Source organism: Enoplosus armatus, chromosome 16 (genome assembly GCF_043641665.1).
Source record: "Enoplosus armatus isolate fEnoArm2 chromosome 16, fEnoArm2.hap1, whole genome shotgun sequence".
Classification (NCBI taxonomy): Eukaryota; Metazoa; Chordata; class Actinopteri; order Centrarchiformes; family Enoplosidae; genus Enoplosus; species Enoplosus armatus.
Window position 1 is genome coordinate 19,149,050 of NC_092195.1, and position 20,404 is coordinate 19,169,453.

The following is a 20,404-nucleotide window of genomic DNA, read 5'->3' on the forward strand; positions in this document are numbered from 1 at the left end:
GTTCAGTCAGCAGGTCAGCAGCGCCGCTTTATCTCTGCGACACTTACATCACTAAATACCATCCATCATGAGGGAAATCGTGCACATCCAGGCCGGCCAGTGCGGGAACCAGATTGGTGCAAAGGTAAGAAGAAGTAGTGAGAACAAATGAACCTTTCTGTTGTTAATTAGCAGTTTATTCAAGTTTATTATTGCCAGTTATGTTAAGCATTTAATTCTGCAAACTCTTTTAAGGGGCCTTTCTTTTGCTGTGTGTTTTGACAATTTCAGAAAAGAATGAAATTTAAATTAGAAAAATAAAATCAACTGTTTAAGTTTTGTATGTTTTCTTGTATATAAAGATATAGAAACCATATTGTTTTCACTCCAGCCTCCTATTTCAAAGACTCAGTTAACCATTTCATCTGTTCATCTTTCTCTAGTTCATGATTACATCTGAAATTTGATAACTTGTCTAAAAAGTGGTAAATGGTCCATAGTGTCGCTCACCACAATCCTAGAACAAGAACAAGAGAGCCTCTTAGCCTCTATACTCTTAAAATACATCATGGGTACAAAGAGAGAGAGTCTTGCCTTCCTGTCACCAAATGTCATTTTGTTTTTAGTGCAGGTTTATCCAAAGGTAATGTATACACTTTGTACTTTGTACTAAATCTTTTATACATGGCCTCTGCACAAATCTATCGGTAAAACTATGAAATAACATTCAACACAGACAAAATAGAAATGAAATAGAAAATCTGACTTAATCCTGTTGTAACAGTGGTTGAGAAAATACCAGTAGTACCATATGATTGATGCAAAGTACCAGACAGAAATAATAAATCACTGTGTATGCTAGTGATGTGTCATAAAAGTACCACAAAGTACAGTCATTTCTACCAATATAATACATTAGTAGCCCAACAAGCATTCTGCATAAGCCAGTTTGCAGTTTGTTTAAGCATTATACTATAGTGAGTGATACAATAGAAAGATTCACAAAACCACTACAACTAATACAAAAGAACATACCATAGGCACATTGTAGTGAAACTGTATTTCTGGGATATGAACTAACAGTATTCCTCACGTAGTGTTCTTGTATATGAATACAGTAACAATTCACACACTTGGGACTGTTGACAAAACAGTGACTCAAGTCATTGATCCCTGATAAATAAAAGCAGGCCAGACTTGAGCAGCTGCTGCCTTGGCCGCCTGGTGAGCTGCACTCTTTTGTCGCTGAGAAAAGAGGGAGGAGAAAAAAAAGAAAAAAGAGGGTGCAAAGAAAGGAGAAATTTGCTGAGGCAGAGGAGAGGAACGCAGCAGGAGGGGGGTGAAGAGGGAGAAGATAACAAGTGGCTCAGTGTCTGCTCTGAAAGCACAGATGAGGTCATTTAAATAGCTGATTTTCCCATCAGTGCATCACATGCACACGCCGCAGGCCCCCAAACCACCAGTGACCCAGAAAACCCTCTTTACACATGGACGTATGTGATTATCTGCCAAATGAGTGTGTTTTTTTTCCAGTTTTATCAGCATTTTTGCTGCTTTAAATGTCCTGCGGTGTTTCTACACTTCAGCTCCCAGAGATCCAGTCAGTCAAATAGAGCGGCAACGATCCATCGATCAGTCAGTCAAAAGAAAATTGATTATTGTTTTAGTCGATTTCTTGCAAAAAATGCCAAAACTTTGCTTGTTTCAGCTCTCTAAATGTGATATAGGTCATATTTGATAATTAACCTTCAGATCCTGTTTGTTGACGTCACTTTAGACTCTGGGAAAATGTGATGATCACTATTGATTTATTTGACATTTTATAGACTAAACAGTTAATTCATTAATTATTAAGAATATAATCTTTGAATTAATCTGTTGCAATGTAAATAATCGTTACTTGCAGCCCTACAATCAAACGGTGTATTTGCTGGATGCACAGTATAATAACTACCTGTTGAGCTGAATCAGTCAGTAATCAAATATCAAAAGAGCCATTTGTTTATATATCAATATATTGCTGCTACACCCTCTAAAGGGAATATGAGTGTCGTCCAGATGATGTTGTGTTGCACATTATTGACACCTCAGAAACAGGACTTTAACATTGATTGCGTGGCGGCGAGAAGGTCTTGTGATTTCAAGAATCTGACAGGATGTGTAGCTTCATTTTTGAAGTAATATACATACACTTGGCTCATTACACTCTCATACAGCAGACTTGCTCTGGGGGTTCTTGGTGGGCCAACAAGAGGCGTGGCAGCAACATATGGGGTGACTCAGACTCACTGATCAGTGAAGACAAGTGTATTTACAGAGGACTTAGTAAGGCCGAGGTCATCCTCATTTCACAATGGATTAACTCTGCCTGAATTCACTCGCTTACCCGATCTAGTTCCAACCTTAATCTGCTCAGGTCTGTTATGTTGCTGGATAACTTCTTACAGATACGATCCAGTGAAAGATTAGATTGCCGCAGGCAGGTTTCAGCACGCGTTTGCTTCACGGTGTGGTGACGCTCACCCTTTTGCTCTTCATTATTTGTTGCATATAAAGTCTGTAATACAGTATGTTTGTTTGACGTTTGTGCTGCGGTTTGATTGTGTAAATGTAAGTGACTAGTTTTGTAAATGCTGTCATTGTTCACTATTCTTATAGCTGTTAGTCTCGCTTAATAAAATGCTGTAGGTCACGATGCTTTTTCTGAAACTGCTTGACCCAATTTATCAACTTGTTGCCATGGTGATCACAGCAGGGTGAATTCCAGGCTAGCCAGTTATGGTGAGGTGACAGTAGTGAAGATTTAAAAGAAGAAAAAAAAGTGATTTTTCTTGCCACACAGACGTGCCAACCTCCCTCTGCTTATCTCTCCCTCCTTCTCTTAAACACACTCAGTCACACAGTCCGTGGCGTAGATTAGGGTCAGTTGACTGAGCTGGTGTGACAGTCTGTGCTCGCGTCTTAACTGAGTTTGGCGTTAATGTCTCAGCCTGGAGAAACGAGGCCGACTGAATCCTCTGAGAAAGCTCTGCTCTTACTGACCCTCCGACTACGAACGGAACAAGGCGTTTCAGTAGAAGTTGTGGAGGCGGTGTTATGACCAAAGTTTGTGTTCATGTGTGTGAAAATCCAGGTGGGGATTAGGGCTGCAACTAACCATTACTTTCATCATTGAGCTGTGAACTTAACTGACATCATGTTACATGATTTGTGAGTTCAACCTATCTGAGATTTTCACAGTGCAAAATAGAACTTTCAGATTAATGTATTTCACCTCTTTATGCTGCATATTTAATCAGAAATGTATTTATTATTTGAGTCATTTATAAGCACAAATGCCAAACGTGCTGTTTCCAGCTCCTAAGATGTGAACATCTGTTGGTTTTCTATCATAAAGCAAACTGAATGTATTTTGGATTGTTAGGTGGACTAACAGACATGTCACCTTTGGACTGCAATGATTTTCCAACATGTTTATACCATGATTCATGATTAATCCATGATGAAACGCTCTTCTTTGCGTCTTTTGTGACACCATTCTGCTCCCAGCACTACCTCCTTTGGCCTTTTGCTGGTCGTTTTCTCAGGAGCAGAAGCACAACAACACGATGAGACTTTAATGTGATCAGCGCTGTGTGACATTACACGTCTACGATTCACTTGATGAGGTCTCTCTGAGCTGTTTCCAGCTGCCAGCTGTGATCTGGATCAAAGCTGCACCCCCTTCTGATTTCAAACAGCCTTTGGGTCAGAAAGAACAAACTAGAGTTGTGCATACTTGTACATTTAAGCACACATTCACCACATGATACAATGAGTGTGTATCCGTGTAATGGATCCAAAGAAACAAACAGGGGTTTTACAGAACATGTTGCTGTTTTTAGGTGATCTTGTGACCGCAAAAGGTAATCAGATGTCAGCGTGTCCTTGGGAAGCACACAGGACAGAAGAGAGATTGTAAACCAGTCTCCTCTTCCCTCTTAGTAAATTGGCTTCCAGTTATGGCCTTAATCAGTACACAAGGCATGTTTCCAGAACTGAGACTGAATGTTTCCACTGAATAAAGCTGCAAATGGATGTTTCTGGTTTTAGGCCCAGTGAAAGATTGATCACGTCAAGACTTTGAATGAGAATGTAAAAAAGATCTGGTTATTTAATGTAATTAAATGTAGGTTACGGAGTCATTGAGTGTCAGTGACGAGAGATTTTAAAGTGAGTGACTGCGTTTTGCATGACTTGAGTTCAACACATATTCACACACGTTAATAGCAATACATACACAATTCATTACAGTACACGGCTTCTTTACCGATGATGTATCGGCCTGTGTGTTTGTGTGTTTAGTTCTGGGAGGTGATCAGCGATGAGCACGGCATCGACCCAACAGGAACCTACCATGGAGACAGCGACTTGCAGCTGGACAGGATCAGTGTCTATTACAACGCGGCCACTGGTAAGAACATCCTGACACGTACTGAGGATAAAATGAGGTGAGACGTCCCCCCTGTGGAGAAACTGGCTCACTGCAGCAGCAAGGAATGAGATGAAGATGGAAATACAACTGCTTTTAAACAAGAGCAGAAGTATGTCGTGATAATTGGCTTTAGATTGGGCACGTGTTTTATGTCTTCACCTGTTCACATGGTGAGATTCATTATGAGGGCCATACTGCCTTAAAGAGCCACTAACACAAAAACATTGTTGAAGATATTCATGGTTAAATTTACTGCTCTACATACAGTAGAATACAATGTGTTGTTGATATAACAGTGGTACATTTTACATCTGCCAACGGTTTCATATCAACTAATATCACATGACAGTCTAAAGTATGTGTAAATATTTACTCAGCAGCTAAAGAACTAAATAAAACCTGATGTTGACACTTGGTAGTAAGACAATATTACTGACAATTAGTTAAATAACCTTTAATAAAAGCTCACAAAAGTAGCTTATTAACTGATCTGAAAACATGCAGAATTGTAGGGTTAGTTTTAGTTAATTTGGCCACAATACAGTTACTTCGTGTGTGGAGTTTAGACAGCTGCTTCCTGCCGTTTTAGAGTGTTCACCGCCACCTAGTGGCCACATGAGGTACCACACACCAGTTGATATAATCTGAGCTTTTCACTCTAATAAACTGAAGCCATATGTTTCAATACTCTGTTATTATTTCCAACAGCAACTGAATGAGACGTTCACGACATGTAAAAAAAAAAAATCAGATAGAGTGAAACGTGTTTGTCAGAAACTCCACTCGAACGTGGAACATTGTAGGATCACAGGGACAGTACCAAGCTGCCAACAGTGTTCAGTATTGCTCCTCTATGTAAAATAACAGCCTTTCCTAAGTTTGTCTGTTCGTTTCAACTTTTTCTAGTTTGGTTTTGCCTTCTTCAAGGTTCACAAACACATGAAGCATTGAGATGACATGTTTTTTTTTTTGTCTGTGTGTGTGCAGGTGGGAAGTACGTGCCCAGAGCCATCCTAGTTGACCTGGAACCAGGTACCATGGACTCCGTCCGCTCCGGACCCTTTGGACAAATCTTCAGACCTGACAACTTTGTCTTTGGTAAGAACACACCCTACTGGAGAAGAGTCTGAGTCTTTAAAGTAGCCTTCTTTTCCACAGGAGGTCAGAGGTCAGGGTGGGATACAAAACAGCAGTCAAGGAGCTTGTAAAGTTTAACATCTCGACACTTGGAGGCCAGATGCCGCAGGGCTTTGGATAAATTCTGGGTGTGCCCTTTTGCTCTGTTTTGTGGTTTTAGTCACATCCGGTCCATTTGACAAATATAGCTCAACTGACTGTCTTATACAGCACAGACAAGCTCACTCCTGCCATAAAATCCCAGTATGAAACCACATGGGCCCCCAGCTTACTCCTTGACTTTGACTTAATTGTAGATGTAGAACTTTTGTTTGTTCTTTCACGTCAACAAAATGGAAAAAAATATTTTCATTTGGTTGTTGGGTGGGTGGCAGGAAAGAAATCACACTAGCTTCTTTTTCTATTCCCCAGGTCAAAGTGGAGCAGGAAACAACTGGGCCAAAGGTCACTATACGGAGGGGGCAGAGCTGGTGGATTCGGTCCTGGATGTGGTAAGAAAAGAGGCTGAGAGCTGTGAGTGCCTGCAGGGTTTCCAGCTCACGCACTCCCTGGGAGGAGGCACCGGCTCCGGCATGGGCACCCTGCTCATCAGCAAGATCAGGGAGGAGTACCCTGACCGCATCATGAATACCTTCAGTGTGGTGCCCTCTCCTAAGGTAACGCATAGAATATAGTCTCATCTCTATCAGGGTCTGTGGGGGGGACAGGGTCTGTGGAGATACAGACACCGCCACACACTTCTAGTGGGTCATAAGTGACGACAAGTAAAATAATAGTTGTCAGTTGTAGTTCAGATAACCTTTTGAAGGGTTAGTTGCCAGCATGTGTAACGGTTGATGTTCCTTGTCTGTTTGTCTTCAGGTGTCAGACACAGTGGTTGAGCCGTACAATGCCACGCTGTCAGTCCACCAGCTGGTGGAAAACACAGATGAGACCTACTGCATTGACAATGAAGCCCTTTATGACATTTGCTTCCGCACTCTCAAACTCACAACACCCACCTACGGCGACCTCAACCACCTGGTTTCAGCCACCATGAGCGGCGTGACCACCTGCCTGCGTTTCCCCGGCCAGCTCAACGCCGATCTGAGGAAACTGGCTGTCAACATGGTTCCCTTCCCTCGTCTCCACTTCTTCATGCCCGGCTTTGCCCCTCTGACCAGCCGGGGGAGTCAGCAGTACCGTGCCCTGACTGTGCCCGAGCTCACCCAGCAGGTGTTTGACGCCAAAAACATGATGGCGGCTTGCGACCCTCGCCACGGGCGCTACCTGACGGTGGCTGCCGTGTTCCGCGGCCGCATGTCCATGAAGGAGGTGGATGAGCAGATGCTGAATGTCCAAAACAAGAACAGCAGCTACTTTGTGGAGTGGATCCCCAACAACGTCAAGACAGCGGTCTGTGACATCCCGCCACGTGGCCTCAAGATGGCCGTCACCTTCATTGGCAACAGCACGGCCATCCAGGAGCTGTTCAAACGCATCTCTGAGCAGTTCACCGCCATGTTCCGCCGCAAGGCCTTCCTCCACTGGTACACCGGCGAGGGCATGGACGAGATGGAGTTCACCGAGGCAGAGAGCAACATGAACGACCTGGTGTCCGAATACCAGCAGTACCAGGATGCCACGGCCGAGGAGGAGGGAGAGTTTGAGGAAGAAGTGGAGGAGGATGCCTAAAAAAAAAAGTAACAAAAAAATCATGTAATATGAGAAGAAATAGAAGAAGTTAAAAACCAAAAAGACAAAAAAAAAAGAAAAAATATCGTGATGTGAAATGAAGGAATGTAACAGAACTGATAAGAAAGGCTGGTTAGAGACGCATGGGGGTCTGAATTTGTTAATGGAGGGATAAATAAGAAGTTGAATGTAGGCAGAGAAGTGAAACGACATGACCAAATTCATGTGCCATGGTTTACAGTCTATTGTGACGCCATGTAGGCCGTTTTTTGTTTTTTTTTACCAAGACTAGCCTCTCAAAATCTTTATTTTACACTAAGATCTTGTCTTGTAGTAAATGCACGAATCAGAGGCACATCTTAAACTTCACTTTCATCTTGTAGAATTATCTTTTATTGTTTCCTGGAGTTAATTACCGTTATCAGTGTTCATTACTTTTGCCATCTTTAAAGATCCGCTCTCAGAGATAAATGTGAATTTGGGTAGCAGGTGGGGTGAGCTTTTCCTCACTGAGGCATGAAGTGAACTGATCAGCACACATTTTTACTGCTTTTGTCACATTATTATAAGACTAATAAAGAGAGACAGGTTTTTTTTTTGTTGCAGCGCCTGCAGCCAATCCAACATATTACATCAGTAATTGCAAATTCTGCAAAGTTGTCAATCAGAACAAAGCTGTTTTATTGAATTCCTGACAAACAAATTGAATCTAGTAAGATGCATTTTCACCGTTTTAATGCAACAGCAGCAGTAGCAGGATTTTTCTCAGACGCCAGCCAACGTCATGAGGAGGGTCACACTCTGCAGATGTCCAAAACCCAGGTCAGGTCATGGAAAGTATATATTAGCCTTTGCCTAATCTGGGTACCCGATAGCTTAGACTCAAAAGGGCCTGAGCTCATCTTGACTAGAAGCACCTTTGCTATTGCTGAAGTAGAGCCATGTACCTGCCAAGTATGATGTTTAAAGACGGTAACAAAAAACTGTGATTGTTTTTTCTGTGAACTCCATGTTTTATAGATACACGTTAAATATTTATATTGTCATGGGCCCAGTGGTCATGGGAATTACTCCAAACCCAAATGACCGTAAATGTATTTGTATTCAAGTAAGGAAAATATCAGCAGCGTCACCTGTTAAATAATCTGTTGAACCTCAACTTTGAGAAGGACAAACTGTCGAGAATGAGCAGTGGATGTATTTTAAAGTATTAAAATCATGGAGAGAAGTTGAAGAATTCATGTTTTACTTGAAACACTTTTCAGAAATAAAATGCCTGGGTGCTTTTACTTTTGAAAGAAAAAAACACCAATTTGCAGTTGTTTTGTCCTGTGAAGAAGTGCACGATGTTTACACTCTGAGCTACTACAGTATGCATTCAAATCAAACTGAAGTCATTTGTGTTCAGTACGTGATCCACAACCATGCTGTCTTCATATCTGAGAATATGTGTGCTTTACTGTTTGTTAGTACATTTTTTTTAAATTTCTGTTGGGATCCCAGTGACTGTGAAACATTTGCAAGAAATAAAAAAGGCATTTGTAGGAAAAAGCCTCCAGGAAATCTTTATACTTTTTATGATAACAACAAATGGAATGAGAGTTGCAGTGTGAAGGCAAGCATCCAAAAACATCTCACATCTTTCACATCTCATAAACATGTTATCATATTTCAGTCATTGAATAGTTTACTAAAGGCCTGCAACTAAGCATTATTTTCATTATTGAGGAATCTGTTTTTTTATGTTTTACAATGAATCTATTGTTTAGTCTATAAAATATGGAAAAGTGTTCCCGGAGTCCAAAGTAACGTACGTTTGTTTGTCTAACCAACAGGCCAAAACCTAAATATATTCAGTTTATAATGATACAAAACAGAAACAAACAAAGCCTCACGTTTCAGGTGCCAACATTTGATGTTTTTGCTGGATAAATGGATTAAATGACTAACTGATCATCAAAATTGACAACTGACAAGAGAATTAAAACTGAAAAGGGGCGGGGGGGTGGGGGGTGGGTGTATGATGTGTGATGTGCGTCGGTGTCTGTTGGGTTTTGGGCCAGGAGTCCATAAATGAGTAGATAAATAGTGCTTATCAAATTGAAATTTAATGAAGTAAATCAGGCCCTCAGACAGCCCACTAGTGGGTTTGAGGATGGAGAGGGGTCCATGGAAAGCAGCGATGCCAGTGGCCGACACCAAACATCAGGACCGTGGACAGCATCAGCACCACAAACAGACTACAGGTCAGAAATCCAGGACCTTGGAAAGCAGTGCCGTGAAGGGCTGGGAAAGATTCAGGACCTCAGACAGAGGTAGCTAAGGTGAGTTTACTGCTGCTGATACTTCATACATACTCTTCACACTGCAGTCCTGAAACTTTATTCAATGTCTCAGTTGGACTTGGTTTGCAAATATTGCACACCAAATGCATGTAGTATTTATTACATTTATTACATATTATACTATATTCATTATTGTTATTATGCTATGCTCGTAATAATATTTTGTATTCTGCGATATTGCTGCACTATACTGCTCATTATCTTATAATAAATCACTACATTTCACCTTATATTACAATGTAAATATGCATTACATCATTTATGACATTATATTTCTATGTTAGGACAGAAAACCCTAAGTTTTTTATTTATATACTGTATATATATTACCCTTTTCTATCTATCGGTACTTCTTTCTGTCTTTGTGTTGCTGCAACACCTGAATTTTCCCTCAATAAAAGCTTGTCTTATCTTAAGATGATTAATATTCTGTCACTTGACTAATTGACCAATCATTTCAGAGCAAGTTCACTTAATTTATACAGGAAATTACAGCAGTCCTGGAGCTGACTTTAAAATGCTATTTATATTTGGGTTATTCTGTTAACTTTAAACACACTTTTGGATTTCTACTCATCGCTGCTTGTGCTCCCATACCATGGGAATAAGTGAGAATGGTCGGAGAACATATCTATCTATTGATCTATTATCTATTTTGTTTATTTATGACGAGCCAGTTTCATGACCTGAGTTAGAATAAACTGGAATTATCTTTTAACCAACACAACTCAAGTCTGAGTTACACATCTGCACCTTTGCAGCAAATAATGGAGAATAAACAGAGATTTCATTTATAATTTGATTTTGACCTGATTTTTATTTAATTTTCTTTTTTATGTAATTTAAAATGTGGGAGGAAACCGAAGTGCTCGGAGTAAACCCACGGCAACACAGGGAGCACGCGTGTGCACCTCACAGCATGGGGCCCGGAAATGAACCCTTAGCTAATTGCTGCGAGGCCTCAGTGTTGAACACTGAGGGGCCTGTGTGGCCCTGAGAGACCTGAAGTCCTGCATCATATCCAGGTAGAACTCGGTGCTACTAACTGGACATGAGCTTGGAACTTCAGGCCCCAATAGACCTTTTTCACAGCAGAGGTTTAGACTTTTAGACTAGCAGGAGCCAGCATGCACAATACCAGGATCCTGGAACTAACTCACCTAAATGGCAGGGAGTGGTTTTTAATATTATCAATTACATTTGTGCTTTTCCTGCTGTGACAAGCCAAAATGTCTGCTGTGAAAAAGGCCTGACCCACCCACCCACCCACCGCTAGTGATTACTTTTTGCGGCTAGTTTTGAAGCAGGCGGAGAACAGCTTGGCCCATGGTCTTGAAGACTGACTTGAAGATGCCGCTGCTCTTTTTCGGTGTCATCAGGTGCCGTTTTAAGGTCTCGATTACGTATTCGTAAACCGATGCATCCTGTGACAGCAGGCTCATCTGCAACAGTCCTGCGCTGCCCATCTTCTTGCACAGCTCTTTGTGCACTGCCTTGACTGTCCGTTTAATGTGTTTCCCACTTGCCTTGACAGTAACGTCACAGCCTGTAGTCTCTTCCCACAGCATCTCTTTCAGTGTCATGATGGTGGTTTTGAAGTCAACACTGGACAGTTTAATGGACTGATTTTTCATAATCTGGTTAACCAGTCCTGACACCAGCATCACACAGCACAGTGGGTCCCACTCTTGGACTGGCTGTGCTGTGGTCTCACGAGCAGCTTCAACGGCTTCATCACTGATAGCTGGCTCATCAGTGGTAGAAGCTGGTGCTGCTTCAGACACAGGTGTCAACGTGTGGCTCTCCAGTACCAAGCGGCCCTGTGTGAGTGCTGGCAAACTGTGCACTTCTGTCTTAATCCGCCTCAGGGCAACGCTCAGGAGGTCCTTCTTTGTCTCTTGCTGTTGCACCTGCTGGTTGAGCCAGTTCCACATCAGCTTCATGAATTTGTCCACTTCCATATTAATCTTGACCCGACAGTGCAGCTTGTATTTGTTGTATCCACACACATTTGCATTATGAGGTTTTCTATGGCCTCGTCAGCAGACCCAGATTCCGACTTGACCCACTGTACCGCCGTCAGTTTAGGAAAAGGGAAAAAAAATAATGACTACAAATAAATAAGTAAATAATTTACTGAGTTTTTAATCAAAAAATGGGGAAGAAATGTAAAACAAAAACGACATATCATGTTATCATGTTCTTTTATTGTTATTACCATTTATTTTGTGCAAAATGAGGGATGTTTCACCAGGATACAAGTTCTTTAAGGAATTAATTATTAATGACAATTTCATGGACATGGAGTTCATTATTCTTGACTCTTTGATGTGGAACTTTCCAAGAAGGCACAGAAGTTTTATGGACTCTAAAGAGTTACCAAAATAAAATAAAAAACTACTGATCACTGATTCCTTCAGTTCTATCGGTTCAGAAAAGGCAGGGAAGATAAGCAGAGACATCTGTCTCCAGATGTGGGCAGTATAGGGACATTTAAAGACGTGGACCAGTTATCTTACTCATTGTTACAAAACGAGCAGCTTGAGGACATAAATGTTTCAGAAATGTCGAGAGGATAATGTGTAAATTAGTGTATAATTTGATGACATATATATTTAACTGTTTTTGGTAATAAACAAGTATGAGGGTCATGCAAAGTATTGAGAAACAGGAAAATAAAGACTGTCTCCAGGAAAACAAGTCAAATTGACGCCAGTGGCTGAGAAAATCAGCCTGTACAGGTCAGAACCTGTGACAACAGGTCAGTGTTTGCTTCAGTCTCAGATTGTGTACATCGGACAAGATTGCTAGTCAGCATCATAATCATGTCTTCTTCTTTCTAATAAATATTTTATTATAAGTATATTATAAGTATTTCTTCTACTTGTTGTACTTGAAAAATTTACATGAAAGGAGATTAAGAAAAGTATGGAAATTAAACGTTGCATATAATCCAACGTATCTATGAGTGTGTACATTCATACATTCATACAATAAAACAATGTGCGGAGAATATTTGGGATGAAGACAAAATCATACTGCTGATTGTGTGACATGAAGTTGTTCGCAATGTGATAATTTCTTACTATTTTAAATCCATCTTCTTTCTCTTGTTACTATTAGAAATGTTAACGCTGCATTTGAATGTGCTTGTTTTGTTATTTATTGAATTTATTTTCCGTCGGCCGAAGTCTGGCTCGTCTGTCTGGAATCCTTTTAAAGGCGACGCGTCGCTGTCTGCTGCTGCTGCTGCTGCTGCTGCAGAGGAGATCAGATGGGAAGAACATTTTCAAACAATGGTCCTCAAACTTCAGGGCCTGGACAGACTGGCGGGACACCCTGCCGTCAGCTCGCTCACAGACGGTACTTCTGAAGGCTGCAGTGTCAACTGAAACGGTGAGGTTTAATGCCCGCGGCGGCGCACGGTTTCTGTCGCCAGCCGTTTAAGCTAGCTAGCAGGCTAACGTCACATCTGTAACAGTGTGGTCGGAGTCTGGAGCTCTGACGGTTTGCAGCTGTTCGTCTGAAAGGAGAAGACTTCCACCGGCAGAACACGTTCACAGCAACACTAGCTCGGTTTTCAGTCGGCAGCGTTGTTTCTGGAGCCTGTCAACTAAAAGTGTGTTTGCAGCTGTTGATTTCTGTCAACAGAAACAACAACAAAGTGCTGTGGTCGTGAATGTGATGGGGACATTTCCTGTCGATTAGTTAATTGCGTGATTCGCTTTGGTTTTCTGTAAAGTGCTAGATGACACTGTTGATCTGAGCTTGTCATAACTCTCAGTCTGTTGAGTGAAATCAGCTCATCTCTTGGTGTCATCAGTGCAGATATAACACATACGGTGCATCTCATACAGCAGGTATCACATGCATATAACTGAGATGCAAACATACACAACGTGCAGCTTGTTGTCACTGCATCCACACAGAGCGACATGCTGCACAAAGACAGGCTGTGACTGTGGCTGACAGCTAACAAAGACACTTCAAATGGACACTAATGGTTTTCAGTTGCACAAGTCTGTCTAGTTCTTGACTGTCTCAAGTAGGACTGATTTGCAGTGTATTCTGGGTAAATTAAAGACTCTTTTCGAAGTAACAACATGGCCAATCGAGTCTACTGCCTCCTGGATTGACCACTGTTCCCTCTGCTGTTACCATCTCCCTGCTCTCCCACACATACCGGTATGTGATCAAGGATAAAGACGTGATTAAAGTATCCCACCTCTGTTTGAGAATTAGTCAGGTTGAGAAATAGCCTTGAGTTATCAGTCAGCTGTCTTTTGTTTAATAAACCACATTTTGGCAGTTTGAAGGGTCAAATTAACTGCTAAATGTTCCTAGTCTGACAAAATTCAACTTAACCACTGGACATATCTGGAATTTCATGTGTTACTGAGAAGTGGATTTTATCTACCATCAGTTGCCAGCTAAAAGTAATGCAATGTAATACAACAGCCCTGCAATAAACTCTACCTTTGTGACGCTTATTATATTCAGTTTATGTTGAAAATGTTGGAGAAAGGTGTTGATTCAAGTCATTTCAGCTGCTTCAGTTTGCTGTTGAATTGTTTTGCATTATATATACTCAGAGGTGTTTCTAATATTTTGTCCACCCCGTTTATAACAGAGGGTAGATTATATCTGTTAAAAACAGCCGTCAGTATAGCGCCATGTAATTCAACAGCACCTCAAACTACAGCCTCCAAAATGATCAAAACAAGTTGAATAAGAACTGGAGCTGCCACAATTAGTTGATTGATTGATTGATTGACAGAAAATTAATCAGCAACTATTCTGATGATTGATTAATGATTTGTTTTGCAACCAAATTCTCTGGTTGCAGCTTCTCCTATGTGCTGCTGTTTTATGTCATTGTAAACTAAATATCTTTGGGTTTTGGAGGGTTGGTCAGATAAAACAAGACATTTGAAGACGTCCCCTTCAACTCTAATTTCTGATGTTTTAGAGAACAAACCTCTTTAAAACATTAAAGAAACATTAAAACAACAGAAACTGAACATTCTTATCTTAATGAAAGTGGCATTTATTGCAGGATTGTTGTATTAGATTGAACTAGTTTTAGCTAAGTCTACTCAATAAACTGGGAACTGAGTATCTAGCTTACTGTGTTTTTAATAGTTCTGCACAAATTACCACTAAAAACAAGTAAGATTTATTTCAGAATGACTTCCAGAATGGCATTCACGTGCCATTAAGACAGATATGGGGATATTCTGGATGTCAGGACATGGTCCTCTGGTTATTGTGATACATTTTATGGTCACATCCCTGCATCAAACTCGACTGTGGCCTGGACGGCAGACCCTGCAGAAATTCAACAGTAACAAACCAGGAAGGAATGCCATCATGGAAGCAGTCGAATTTAATCTAAAAACGTAATTTAATTGCTAAAAACTGGGAGTCATGAAAGTTTTTTCTACCACCCAGATGCAGTCCCTGCCCATGGAAGTGGGCAGCAGCAGCTCAGCTCCCGGCGACACATCTGGCTCGGTGGTGCAGGTGTGCTTCCCCAGCGCTCAGGCCTCGGTGCTGGACAGCCTGAACCGGCAGAGAGAAGACGGCAGGCTCTGTGACCTCTCCATCCACGTCCAGGGGCAAGTGTTCAAAGCCCACCGCTGCGTCCTGGCCGCCTCCTCGCCCTACTTCCATGACCAGGTGGGAGCGTTGCGCTGTCATGACTTGTGAATGAAAGAGACGTGACATTTTCTAATCAGTATGAACACAGAAAAAGCTACATGGAGTCACATTCATCCATCTGACTTGATCAGTCTTTAAGACACACAGTGTTGGAAGTGCCTGAGACATAAAATCTGTGTGAAAATGGGTGTAAACCGATCTGCTTATTATTATTTTGTTGAACATGTATGAACAGTCATTGAGATTAATCAGAGATGAGGACAAATTTAGGATTCAGAATAAAAGCCTGCAGTGTAACAGCAGCCTCACACTAATGAATAATGTGTCAGCCTTTTAATGCTTTAATTATTCTGTTTCAAGAGTTCCTAACTCATCTGAAAAGACCACTTTCACTGACACTTGGTGGGAGGTTGTATCAGACTCCAGTTACCTGTCTGAGGGGCTGGCAGACAGATTCATTCTCCATAGATTAACTCGGATTTGGATTGTAACCAGTCTGTAAGTGTGTATGAGAAATCAGAGACGGGGGCCTGGAGAGAGTGTGGAGGAGGAGTGGGAGAGGCAGGACAAGTCATTGACAAATTGATAGATGTATTATTGTGATATATTGTTCTCCACCCACGACCAGGTACTACTGAAGAACATGTCTACGGTCTCCATCCCGGCGGTAATGGACCCGCTGGCGTTTGAGAGCGTGCTGAGCTGCGCCTACACCGGTCAGCTCCAGATGCTGCGGGAGGACATCGTTAACTACCTCACGGTGGGCAGCGTCTTGCAAATGTGGCACATCGTGGACAAATGCACCGAGCTGCTGAAGGAGGGCCGGGCAGGAGGAGGAGGGAGCGGTGGAGGAGGCGGAGTGCAGGATGGAGCCAGTGTCGGAGGAGGCGGAGGGTCAGCTAACCTCGGGTGTAGCAGCAGCAATGGTGACGGTGGTGGTAATGGAGCTGGTAATGATGGCGGGGTTGATGGTGGTCAAGCCCAGGTCGTAGGGTCCAACGAGCCCCAGCACGCCCCCCAACCTCCCAGCCGCCCGTCAGTGAGTGAGAGCCAGTCTCCCAGCAGCACCAACTACTTCAGCCCCAGGGACGGGAGCAGTTTTGGAGGAAGTTGTGCAGCCGCAGCTGGGGCTTCAGTGGACGGAGGAGGGGCAAGCAACACCCCCAGCTACTGCACCCCATCGGGAGGAGAGGAAGCCTTCCTTATTGAGGAAGAGGAGGAGGAAGTAGAGGAGGAAGAGGAGGAGGTGTTGTACCAACAAAGGAAGAGAGGAAGAGGAGGAGGCAGTGGGAGGAGGAAGAAAATGAGCTCAGTGTCAGAACAGGAAGTTGGAGTCAGCGACAGCTTCGGCGTGTCGTCCTATCAGGTGACGTGTGAGGCAACCGACACTAATGCACCTTTAAATTCATCTGAAAACCTTTTATTTTGAAAAAAAAGTTTTATTTCCATGAAGCTTTGCAGTTATTTTGAAGGTCAACTTTGTTTTTACATTACGATATGTAAAATGATATATAAAAGAATATTATGTTATTATTTAGACAGTGGTCACTCATCGTTGTCATTATTTTGATGTTATTACAACATTTAAAAAAATATTACAAAAGCATGGATGGAAATAAAAGTAAATATTACACTGGTTTTTGTTTTAAGGCGAGGAAGTTTCTGTATCCTAATCATCCAAAATGTAGTATTGGTATTTATATCTAGTTCCTCGTCATTGAATTGGGTTCAAACCCAGCTTTGGGGGTTTTCCTTTCATTAAAAAAATAACTGTTGAGTGGATGAAACTCTTTTGAAACACATGCATGGTTGTCAAGCTCACCCTCAAATCTTATATTCTGAATATACAAAGTTTTCACCGACAACAAAGAGCAGCCATCCCTCGTTAACTGTATTATAACATGAAATATCTCCACTGAAAGGATGGGGAGCACTCAGCGCTGACACAGCAGAAGCGTCCCACCTACAGCCAGCCCAGCATCATGCCTCGTAAACAGTGGGTGGTGGTGAAAACCGAACGCATGGAGGACGACGACCTCATCGTGGTGTCCGGGGAGGAGGGAGGAGAAGACGAGGAGGACGAGGATGACAGGGAGTTGGAGCTGGCCAGGGAGAGGGAGAGAAGCGACTTCAACATCTCCAACGTTAGGAGCCTTTCAGCTGATCTGGGGGGCAGAGCCGAGAACGACATGGACTCACAGGTGAGCTGCAACTCACTTTAAAGACACAATGCGATTATACCATCTTAATATTAATTAAATGTTCTGATAGCAGACGTTTTTGTTAGTAGAAAAATTAGACCTGGTGAAAACTGGTGTTGTGTGTTTTCTGTACTACCACTAGGAGGTGCAGAATTTCAAATTGTACACAAAGAGGCTCAAACTTCTTTCTGCAGATGAAACAGAAATACAGTCATCTGAACCTGGGTGGTGTGCAAAAGAAATATAATTTTTTAATACTCTACCACACTGCCTGGTGCACATTATCTGTCCAACATGCAGCACAGAGGACTCTGTGCAGTCTGTAGAGAAGTCTGTGTACAATCACTGAAAAGTATTTCTAAGTCACTAGTTTGAAAAATTGATCTGATGCAGCAAAACCGCAGCAAACTGGTTCTACATATAGGTGGAGTTTCTGCCTTCATCACAGATCTCAAAACCCCTTCCCTGTTTGTCTCCAGGTGGACTACTGCCAGTCTTCAGAAGACTACCTCAAGTTTGAAGGCAGTTTAATGGACCAGACTTTAGCTCAGCACCTTCATGACAGTGCAGCAGGTCAGAGCCAGAGCGCTAACCGTGCTGTTTCAGCGCTTCTGGGCCAGGTCCAGTCTGCAGCCACAGCCCGGGCCCAGCTCTTCCCCCTGGACATGCAGGGGAACCAGATCCTCCTCTACAGCCAGGCATCCGGACTCTCTCTGGACTCTGCCGCCCCTCCCCTGGGGATGGCAGGTGGTATGATCGGAGGAGCCTCTTTCAAAGGTCCCAGTCTGGAGCACGGTGCGGTCCACCTGTCGATGCAGGGCAGTTTGGGAGTTGATGGCATGGACAGCGGGGGGGTTGGAGGTGGAAGTGGGAGTGGTGGCAGTAACAGCAGCGCGGGGGGTTCAGGGAAAGTGTTTATGTGCCACTGTGGTAAGACCTTCACCCACAAGAGCATGAGGGACCGCCACATTAACATGCACCTGGACCTGAGGCCCTTCCACTGCCCCGTCTGTGCCAAGAAGTTCAAGATGAAGCATCACCTCACGGAGCACATGAAGACGCACACAGGCCTCAAGCCGTACGACTGCCTCGGCTGCGGCAAGAAGTTCATGTGGCGCGACAGCTTCATGAGGCACCGCTCGCACTGCGAGAGGCGCAGCGTGCTGGGGGAGAGCGGCGAAGGCGGGAGCAGCGGTGAGGGAGGGAGAAGAGGTGGAGGTGAGGATGGGCCAGATTTGATTTCCTCCCCTCACCTCCTCCTGTCTGCAGGTGAGGGAGGACATGGCGGTATTCTGGGAGGAGGTGGGAGAGGAGGAGTGTCTGTTTCTTCTCCACATCTTTCCGGCACTGTTCTGTCACCGCAGCACGCCGGCGTCTCGGCCACAGGAAGTAGCAGCAGTAACAACAGTGTGAGCAACAGCAGCAGTGCTGCTTTGAGCAACAACATGGCCGCCGCAGGGGCGCTTCTAGGAGTCGTCTCTCAGAGTCCGGGTCAGGGTCAGGGATCAGGGATGTTTGGTGGTCTTGGGATGGGTCGAAGTGTGTGTGATGAAGACGTGTGTGAAGTCAGTGCCAATGATAGTAGCGTGACTTAAACCAAAATTGTGTGTTCTGTCCAACGGGTGCCTCTTTCTGAGCAAACGGTCAAGCTTCTCGTTCCTGCTGCTGTTTTTAAAATACAGTAAACTTGGAAGAAGCGCAGAAGCTCTTCTGAAACACTTTCAACTGCCAACACTCAGCATTTCAAGCAGGAAGCGCGCTCTTTGTGTAGGGGAACAAAAGGCGAGGCTCCCGTTGGACACACATCCTGCAGAACATGTAAGTACACAGATACAAATAGAAAAAATGGGACTTTGAGATTCCAGTCGACTGTTGTGCCGTGAAGTTTCTGAAATAGACTTGTGGTCGTGCTGATGCCATCTTAAATTATCCTCAATTCTCGTACCACAAAGACTGTAGGAAACTTGCCTCCGAAAAGTGGCCTCATTAAAAAATGGACCTTTTGTCTCAGTGAGTAAGCTATTGTTTTAAATATCCGAGGTGATATTAAAGTTTATTTTTGTGGGTTTCGTGGAAGGATGCTGTGCGCGTCGAGAGGAAACCAAAAATGAAAAGACAGTGCTTCACTAACTGTTACCTTCTGTGGCGACGTTATAGTATCAGTAGAGTAGAAAAATGGCTGTTCTAAAATTGCTGTGATTTTCTGCAGTATTGTATAGTAATGTATCACTGTCATATGAACACAGATCTGCAAGAGAAAAACTTCATAACTCAACGAAGAAAACGAACAAGTGGCAGATTTGTGTTTTGTCCTTACAGCAGCAGTGGTACACCCCTGTAACAGACTAACTGTCAGCACTGCCATGTTGTTTTAGACGGTACTACGGATTACAGTGAAAGGCACAATCATTTATCCTCATCACAAGGGAACCCTTATGGATCCCAGACATGTGCGCAGGGAGGGATATTTACCAGGCAGGAGCTATTTTGTCTCTTGCTGACGTGTACAGCCGCTGAGCTCGAGCCTCATTCAGATTACTTTCTTAAAACTTAATGTTTGGTTGTTGAAGTAACAAAATATGGTCCAAGCCCTACATACACACAAACACTACCTGTAACTGAGAAGCTCTAAAACTTCCCCTCTGGAGCTTGAACAGCAGGAGGCGATGAATCTACTCTGCAGTAGAAGCCCCCCTGTTGCTTTCAGTTTTGCTGCTGTTACCTGCTTTCACTTTCTTGTTCACAGAGTTCTCGTGCTTTGAGAAGTATATTGTTACTGTAAATATATAGAAATATATGTCGTTTACTCATCAGACCTGGAACAAACACTAACTTGTCATACTGATGCGTTTGCTGCCGCCCGGTCTGCTTTGGAAGGAGTTAATCAGAAAGTATTTGAAAGTGTTCTGCAATGCGTTCCCCAAAAACAGTGC

At 43.0% G+C, this 20,404-nt stretch overlaps 2 protein-coding genes across 4 annotated transcripts; both read left to right on the top strand.

Moving 5' to 3' along the window:
* Positions 1-7,264, top strand: LOC139299122 (tubulin beta chain-like). 3 transcript variants are annotated; one of them, XM_070922021.1, is made up of 5 exons: positions 1-124; positions 4,324-4,432; positions 5,441-5,551; positions 6,002-6,246; positions 6,452-7,264. In XM_070922021.1, exons 1-5 carry the CDS (start codon positions 68-70, stop codon positions 7,262-7,264), a joined length of 1,335 nt encoding a protein of 444 aa, XP_070778122.1. In that variant the 5' UTR covers positions 1-67. The 3 variants fall into 3 exon arrangements, with proteins under 3 accessions (XP_070778122.1, XP_070778124.1, XP_070778123.1); XM_070922023.1 differs by having other exon boundaries at positions 6,002-6,093; positions 6,905-7,264; XM_070922022.1 differs by lacking the exon at positions 4,324-4,432 and having other exon boundaries at positions 68-101.
* A 5,489-nt stretch (positions 7,265-12,753) lies between these two features.
* Positions 12,754-19,066, top strand: zbtb22b (zinc finger and BTB domain containing 22b). Its single transcript, XM_070922020.1, has 5 exons — positions 12,754-13,005; positions 15,061-15,288; positions 15,899-16,636; positions 17,193-17,471; positions 17,951-19,066. Exons 1-5 carry the CDS (start codon positions 12,754-12,756, stop codon positions 19,064-19,066), a joined length of 2,613 nt encoding a protein of 870 aa, XP_070778121.1.
* Positions 19,067-20,404: the final 1,338 nt, after the last annotated feature.